The sequence below is a fragment of the Sylvia atricapilla genome, chromosome 8 (assembly GCF_009819655.1).
Source record: "Sylvia atricapilla isolate bSylAtr1 chromosome 8, bSylAtr1.pri, whole genome shotgun sequence".
Taxonomy (NCBI): domain Eukaryota; kingdom Metazoa; phylum Chordata; class Aves; order Passeriformes; family Sylviidae; genus Sylvia; species Sylvia atricapilla.
The window spans coordinates 13,306,905-13,314,945 of NC_089147.1; the positions used below are offsets into that span (position 1 = coordinate 13,306,905).

General features: G+C 60.0%; 1 protein-coding gene across 2 annotated transcripts; it reads left to right on the plus strand.

Moving 5' to 3' along the window:
• Positions 1-755: 755 nt before the first annotated feature.
• SFXN3 (sideroflexin 3) lies at positions 756-5,688 on the plus strand. Of its 2 annotated transcripts, none has more exons than XM_066323680.1 (11): positions 756-843; positions 1,422-1,588; positions 1,810-1,980; positions 2,142-2,240; positions 2,491-2,566; positions 2,993-3,078; positions 3,388-3,515; positions 3,641-3,690; positions 3,848-3,897; positions 4,367-4,414; positions 4,681-5,688. In XM_066323680.1, the coding sequence occupies exons 2-11, from the start codon at positions 1,425-1,427 to the stop codon at positions 4,775-4,777; spliced, it is 969 nt and encodes a 322-aa protein (XP_066179777.1). In that variant the 5' UTR covers positions 756-843; positions 1,422-1,424; the 3' UTR covers positions 4,778-5,688. The 2 variants fall into 2 exon arrangements, with proteins under 2 accessions (XP_066179777.1, XP_066179778.1); XM_066323681.1 differs by having other exon boundaries at positions 798-843; positions 1,425-1,588.
• The last annotated feature ends 2,353 nt before the right edge of the window (positions 5,689-8,041 follow it).

Sequence of the window (8,041 nt, forward strand, 5' to 3'; positions counted from 1 at the left end):
CGGCGGCCGCGGCGATTGCGGGGGGGCTGCGGGCGGGCGGCGGGGGCGGGGGCCGGCGTGGGGGGGCCGCCCCGGGGCCGCTCCCCGCGACAACGCCGGGGTGAGGGGCTGGGGGGGCACGGCCGGGGTGGGGACACGCACCCACATGCACACGCACCCCATGCACCCGCACGTCCACGGCATGCGTGTTCGTGCCCTTGCGCGCACTCACGGACGCCCCCGGAGCGCCGCACGCGCGTGGACGTGGCCCCGCTCACACACGCGTGTTCCGGCACGCACCGCCCTACGCACGAGCCGGCGCCCACTCCCGCGGAGGCGCCGTCCCCGCGCGCCCCGGCGCAACAACCGCGACACGCGTGGACGCCAACGCGGCGCGTGCGAGCGCGGCGCTACGGACACGCGGGCGCGAGTGGCGCGGGCAGCGAGACCCCGGGGACACACGCGCGGCTGACACGGGGACACACGGGGACGCGCGGAATCGCGCACGTGAACACCCACGTGCAAACACACGCACACGAGCACCCGAGCGAGCGGAAGCACCGACTTGCGAGCACACGCGCGCGGTCACGGGCAGGCGCGTGCGCGCCCACGGGCACGCCCACACGAGCGCGGGAGGGCCACGGGCGCCGCGTGTGGCTCCGCACGTACCGCTCCCCCCGCCGCCGGCCCCGGTCACGCGTGGTCCCCGCCGCCCCCCGCGCGCCGCCCTCCCCGTCCCGCCCCGCCCCGTCCGGCGCGGGGCCGCCCACCCGTGACGAGGCAGCACGTCAGCGCGCGCGGGGGCGGGAGCGGGGCGGTGGCGGCGACGGCGGCGCGGGCGCGGCGGGCGCTGTCCCGGGAGCCGTGAGTGCGGGGGTGTCCCGGGTCTCTGTGCAGGGGGGTGACACGGGGCGGGAGCGATGCTCGGCGCGGGAAGGAAGGGGGCAAAACCCCGCTTTTGGCGGGGAAGGGCGGGTTTGCAAACAGAGCCGTGCCGGGCGTGTCGGTGCCTTGCCGGGAGGAACATTGCTCCTTCCAGTGCCCTTCCTCGTTCCGCTCTCCCGATACCGACAGCGGCTGTGGCCCCTAAGTGGTGTGTCCCTGTCCCCTTCTCTGTGACCGGGGTGCTCTGCTTGGGGTGGGGGTCTCCTGACTTCTGGTGGCTGGTGTAAGCGAGGTCGGGGGTTTCTCTTTGCCGATTTGCAAGGTGCAGTCCCACTGCAGGTCGCGCCACCCACAAACTGCTTCACGTGCTGGGTGGGCTCAGGAGTCTCTACTGAGCTCCTTTACAAAGGGGCTTCCTGTTCACCCCTTTTCCTCCCAGGCTGGGGGAGCACCAGAGCTGCTGCAGCAGGGATGTGGGGGGGCACATAGGCACCACATCCCATATAACTCTTTCATCACACCACATCCCATATAACCCTTTCCCCCTGCCCTGCCAGAAGATGCCGCCGTCCTTGCCTGCCACCATCAACATCCGGGAGCCCCGCTGGGACCAGAGCACCTTTCAGGGCCGGGCCAAGCACTTCTTTATGGTGACTGACCCCCGAAACCTGCTGCTCTCAGGGGCTACACTGGAGGAAGCCCGACGAGTGGTGGAGGACTACAGGTACCCACTGGGAGGATGGATGTACCCTCAGCACTGCTCCCAGGCAGGAGCCATTCCCAGGAGTGGGAATAGAAGTGGTACTGACCTGCCTGGCCAAAGCCCTCAAAACTGCCTGGCTGGTCCCTAAGGCGTCTCCCAGCTGCTGCGAACAGTTTGGGGGACCAGCTGGGCCATGTGTGCTGGCAGAGGGTCTTTCAACAGGTGTTACCCTTACCTGGCAGGGCAGGCACTGTGCAGCCTGGGCTGACAGAAGACCAGCTTTGGCGGGCAAAGTACATCTATGACTCAGCTTTCCACCCTGACACGGGCGAGAAGATGATCCTTGTGGGACGCATGTCTGCTCAGGTCCCCATGAACATGACCATCACTGGTTGCATGTTGACCTTCTACAGGTACCTGTCCCCTCCTCACCCCAGGACCAAGAGGATGCCTGGAGAATCCTCCTGGCTCTGGGGTGAGGAGGGGACACATGTCCCGTACCCTGCTTGTACTCGTGCTGTAGGAGCATGGGTGACATCCCCCAGTGTCTCCAGCACCCTCCTCTCTCTGGCAGGACCACACCGGCTGTGCTGTTCTGGCAGTGGGTCAACCAGTCCTTCAATGCCATTGTCAACTACACCAACCGCAGCGGGGATGCACCCATCACCCCCAGGTAGGCATCTCTCTGTCCAGGTTCTCGGGACACCCCAAAACACCAGGGAGGTGCCTTGAAAGCAGGGAGCTGTGAGATGGGACAATGCAGATCTGGTGAAGGACTGAGATGGATACCATTGTGGCTGTCAGTGTTAGTGGTAGAGCTGAGAGAGGAACCCAGGTATCCTGGTGCTCTTGAAGGATTTCTTTGGAGGGGCAACTGGGATAGGGAGAGCCTGGCTTTACAGGTGTTGCTTCTGCTCTTTCAGCCAGCTGGGGACAGCCTATGTGAGCGCAACCACGGGGGCAGTTGTCACAGCACTGGGGCTCAAATCCCTCACCAAGGTAAGGTGACCCTTGGCCATTGCAACTAGGGGACATGGACCATGCCCATGGGATCTCCCTGAGCTCTGAGCTGAGCAGAGGATTCACCTGGAGTGGGGGAAAAAATGAAGAAAAGGGTTTGCCGAGTTATACAAGGCAACTACTCTCCCCAGTGATGGCTGTGCAGATGCCCTGTCCCTCCAGCCTAGCTCTGGATGTATCTCCAGGCTTCTTTCACCCCTCAGCCTCTGTCCAGGCCTGGCAGAGGACCTGAGATCCCCCATCCCTTTGGTCTGTGCAGCATTTACCAGCTGAGAGTTGCAGGGGAGGAGGGAACATTTTTCTCCCATTGGGGCTGGGACACCCCAGGGTCCTGCAGGAAGACAGAGGCAGACCCAGCTCTGCCCCCTGACCCTCTTCATGACCTTCTCCTGCTTTTCCCCCCAGCACTTGCCAGCCCTCATTGGTCGGTACGTGCCTTTTGCAGCCGTGGCAGCTGCCAACTGCATCAACATCCCGCTGATGAGGCAGAGGTGAGCCCCTGGTGTGGGACAGGCTTGTCTCAGGGTTTGTAGGCACTGGTGGGGAATGCAGGGACTTCCTTGCTGATCCTTAGCGTGGGGGATTGGCTGAATGGCACGAGCACCTGATTGCAACCCAGGGAGTTAATGGTCCTTCTACAGCCCTCTTGGGGACTGCTGCCAAATGTGAATGTGGGTCCTGCTGTGACCCCCTCTGATTTATTGTGCAGCCAGTGGATGGGGTACAGGAGGATGCCAGTCTCCCTTGGAAACATGTCCCTGTCCTGTGTCCTGATCCCCTGATGCACTCTGTCCCTGCAGAGAGCTCAAGCTGGGGATCCCTGTCACGGATGAGAATGGGAACCGCCTGGGCGAATCTACAGCAGCAGCCCAGAAGGCCATTTTCCAGGTAGTGGTGTCCCGCATTGGCATGGCAGCGCCGGCCATGGGTGAGTGTCTCCTCCTCCAGCTGTGTTGGGAGATTGCATCTGACCCCTGGCAGCATGGGATGGGGTCCCACTGCTGGCAGGGGGCTGTGAGCACTGGGAACTCATCTTCTTCCTTCCTGCCTCAGCCATTCCACCGGTGATCATGAACGTGCTGGAGAAGAGAGCTTTCCTGAAGGTACTAGTGAACCTGGGGTGGGTGGGTGGGCGTAGAGACATCCATCAAGCTTGGCCCATTTTTAGCACCCCACATGGCTGGCACCCTGTTGGGGAATAGATGTCTCCCCACCCTGTGTCCACCGCACTGACACACATCCTCTCCCTGTCCCTGGCAGCGGTACCCGTACCTGAACGCTCCCCTGCAGGTCGGCCTGGTGGGGCTCTGGTAAGTCCTCCTGCACCGATGGGCATTGCTGCCCTGGGCACAGACCAAGCCCAAGTGTATGGGACAGTCTGCTGGGAACCCTGCTTGGCAGCGTGGGGAGAGACCTGCCCCAGAGTTTCCTGGGGGAATGCCGGAGCTTGGCCAGGCTAGTGGCACCCTAGGGAGATGGGATGGAATATGAGGTTCTGGGGCCAGGAGTTTTGCTTCATCTTGGTGTCTCTCAAGCCTGCCATGGGCTCCTGCTCAGCATTGCTGTTCCCCCACACCATCAGGGGACAGACTTTGCCTGCTCCACTTCAGTAGCCAAATGCAGAGTCTGGAGCTTGGAGAGGCCATCTCTGTAGGGTTTTCCTGGCTGAACACCCAGCACAGCTCTGGGCTGCCTCATTGCTGCTCTGGGATCAGGCCATGGGTGGATGTGGGTGATCTACACAGCGCAGCTTCACCTTTCCATGTCTTTCCCTTGCAGTTTGGTGTTCGCCACCCCGTTGTGCTGCGCACTCTTCCCACAGAAAAGGTATGGACAGGCACTTTGCCTGCACATGCGGCTCCTGTGTGAGATGGGGCTTCTCTCTGACTCTCAAGAGATTCTTTTGCTTATTTGAGCAGTCGGGGGCTTAAACCTGTGCACACACATCTCTGTGCACAGGCAGCAGTGCAGACCCAAGGGTCTCTGCTGGGCCACGGGGACTGCATCCCCATGGGGTGCAGCAGGTATTTTCTGACCTGCGGCCACTGGTGGATATACCCCCTCCATCCTCTCTATCCATGTTTCCTCTACAGCTCAATGCCTGTGAGCAGCCTGGAGCCTGAAGTCCAAGAGCAGATCCGGAAGAAAGATCCGTGGCTGGAGACCGTCTACTTCAACAAAGGGCTCTGAACAGGTTCCTGGGGTGGCCGAGATGTGCCCCACAGAGCTGCCAGGCCAGCTCACTGCTGACCTTCACCCTTTGGCTCCCCCTGGGGCTGCTGCCGCTTTCCCTTGGCTGTTGCGTGTCCATAGGTCCCAGGTGCTCAGCCCTGCTTCCCGGGGTGCCTGCAGCCATGCAGCACCACACCAAACCCAGTCCCTGTGCCTGGCTCTGCCCTGCTCTGGGGACATCCTGGCTGGCACCCTGGTGCAGTCCTCCTTTCTCCGTGTGCCTGTAGCTCTGTGCAGTGCACAGGGAAGTGCAGGCAGCAACACCAGGGACCTTGTGAGCTGTGGTGGAAGAAAAAAAAAAGTGAGATGAGGAAAAAAGGTGCTCCCCAGCTTCAGGAGGCAGCAGAGAACCAGCAATGGAAGGTAGAATACCTCTGCAGGCACCCTATGGTGCCCAGCAATTCAGCAGCTGGTGCCTGGGGATGGCAGAGCAGCTTTTGGAGAGGAAAACTGCCCTTATCCAAAATAGCTGGGGGTGAGTGATCAAGTGCACGTAGTGGCTTGAACTCAGAGTGGGGCTTTCTCCCAGCCCAGGCGTGTGCTCCCAGCTCACCTTCTGCTCTCCTTCGGGCTGCTCTGGGGATTTAATCTGGCTTTCTGCTGCTTCCATCCCCAGAGCAAATGGCGCATTTTAATCCCAGTAGAGTCTTGGTTTTTATTCTCATTTTAATGCCATCTGTGTTCAGGACTGGGCTTCCCCTGAGGGGTTACTCTACCCCCTCCTGGAGTGCTTGCTTTCAGGTGGACCTTCTCAAATAGCTTTAAGTGCACAGTGGTTTCCTTTAGATATTTTTGATATACATATAATGTACCTATATATACCAAATAATAAAGGCAGATTGTTTATACAAAACCAACAGCAAAAAGAAGTGTGCTGCTGGCTAGTTTGTATATGGTGGGAAGGGACTGCTATTGGGGTGAAGATGGGAGCAGGAGAGAGGGGCAGGCTGGCATCTGAGGTGCCTCTGCACCCCCTGGGGTTGGGTTCTGCTCCCTGCTTTCCAGCCCGCTGCCTTTGCAGCAGCTCTGGCTGGCTTGGCGTGTGTTTAAGCTTATCCAGCTGTCAGGAGGGCTTTTTTTAGTACAGTCGGCTTTGGACCTCGCCGCTGTGCAGAGCTTTGCTAAGCTGCTGCCCTGGATGCTGCTGGTTTGGAGAGGCCAGAGCGTCACCCTGGCTCTGCCCACGCTCACACCCCCTCTTGGAGCCCGCTCACAGGACAATCCCAGCCCTACTCCTGTGCCTTCCCTGCGGGACTATTTTTATCCCACTTTCTATGTACAACTATCAGAGAGCAGATTGGAGAGCACATCGCGGCTGTCACAGGACCCTGGCAATCCTGTGGGCAGCAGCTGCCTCCCCCTCAGCTTTCTGTCTGGCCAGGGCAGTCAGAAAGAGCTATGGATGTCCATTCAGGGAGGGGAGGGATGGAGGCAACCGTGCTCTGCACTGCCCCATGCTGAAGGGCAGAGGAGCGACACCACTACAAAGGGCAAGACGGGCAGATGCTGCAGTGAGGAGATCAGGGCCAGGCAGCCCAAAGCCACCCTCTGCCACAGCTTCCACAGCTGGCAGGGGCTGGCAGAGGCCAGGCTCAAGCTGCTCTCCTCAAGGAGCACCCAGGAGAACACCTGCACCCAGCGCCCACCCAGGGTGCGAAAGTGAGTGGATTGGGACTGGCACATCAGGGATCTGTCCCCCTCCTTCTCCTGGCCCCCGAATATTGCAAATATCTCCCCTGAGCCAGCCAGTGGCGGCTTATAAATAATGCAGCCCCTCGCCGTGCAATAAGGGCTTGTCAGTAGCTATTCTGCTCTCATAAATTAAAGATGAAAAGGTACAAGGCTCTTGCCAGAAAAATGAAGACAAATTTTTAATAGCTTGCCAAGACACAGGGAGATGGAGCGCTCAGGAAAAATGAATTACGTTTTTATTATGTGTTTTATTGTGGTGTAATTGAACGGGATTATCTGAGAATACGATATATTTCCAGAGCAGTGGAAAGAAAACAAAAATAATGATGACACCTTCCTCCTCCCACACGCACCATCCAGCTTTGCAGGGACACCCTCCTTGTGTGTGCTGGCTGGGAGCTGCCCTGAGCTGCTGGTGGCCACCAGAGGCCGAGATGGAAATGGGAGGGACATGGGACCAGAGACACAGCTGCTCGGGGTGCCTGGGTCCAGCTGAATGTGTCTGGCTGGCCTTAGTCCAGGGTCCCCTCAAGAGCCCCCCAAGAGCTGTGAGGCTGGGATACAGGGCAGTGTGGTGTGGCAGTACTTGGCCATACAGAGCCACTGAGTGTCCTTCATCAGTCACCTGCTTTTATGCCACCCCTGACACCCCCTTTGTTCTGTCCCACACCTGCACAAGCTGGCACCACTAGGCAGAGACCTGGAAAACTCAGTTCTGGAGCATTGCAGGTCTGGGGTGCTGTCCTGCAAACCAGCCACGGTGTCTGTTCTCTCTTGGAGCCAGCAGCAGTGCAGTGAGCCCAGACTCGGCCACTTCACTTGGGCTAGGGGGAACCTGTCCCCGTGGATTCCCCTGACGGGGGGAGAGAAAACTCACTTGGCCACTGAGTTTTGGGGGTAGACAAGCCCAAAAAGGGACACTGCTGCCTCTGCAGGGGGGGCCAGGATGCAGCAATGGATGCAGGAGAGCAAGGATGCTCAGTCCCTTCCGGAGCTGTCCCATCACAGAGGTCAAGGGTCAGTTCCAGAAAGACAACAGCTGGATGTCCCCAGGGGTGCTGGGCGGCACTGGGCTGGGGACATCGATTGGTGCCTAGCATTTTTAATGAGCTGCCCGACCACATGCTTTAACCTTGCCCATAATGAGGGCGAGCAGCAGCGATTCCTACTCCTCAGCCGGCTCCCCCAGCCTTAATGAGCTAATCAATACTTGTTCTCAGCTTAATTTCCAGCTAATTGCTCTTTAATGACACCTGGAAACGGGCAGCCTCTTGCAAGGAGGAGCGGGCAGGCTCCCGCTCGCCGGTGCCCGTCCCCAGTGGCAGGGGGTGCCGGGGTGCTGGCAGCGGGTCACCTTCCCTGGCTGCGTCCCAGCCCTGCTGGCGCTTCTGGAGGCTGCGGGAAGGGAGGGTGGCACTGAGCTGGCAGCACCCGCTGGAGCACCCACCCCGTCCGGGGGGAGGCAAGGAGCCCTGAGCACCAGGGCAAGCCGAACAGAGGATCTCACTCTCCCAGGAGGGTGTGCCCAAG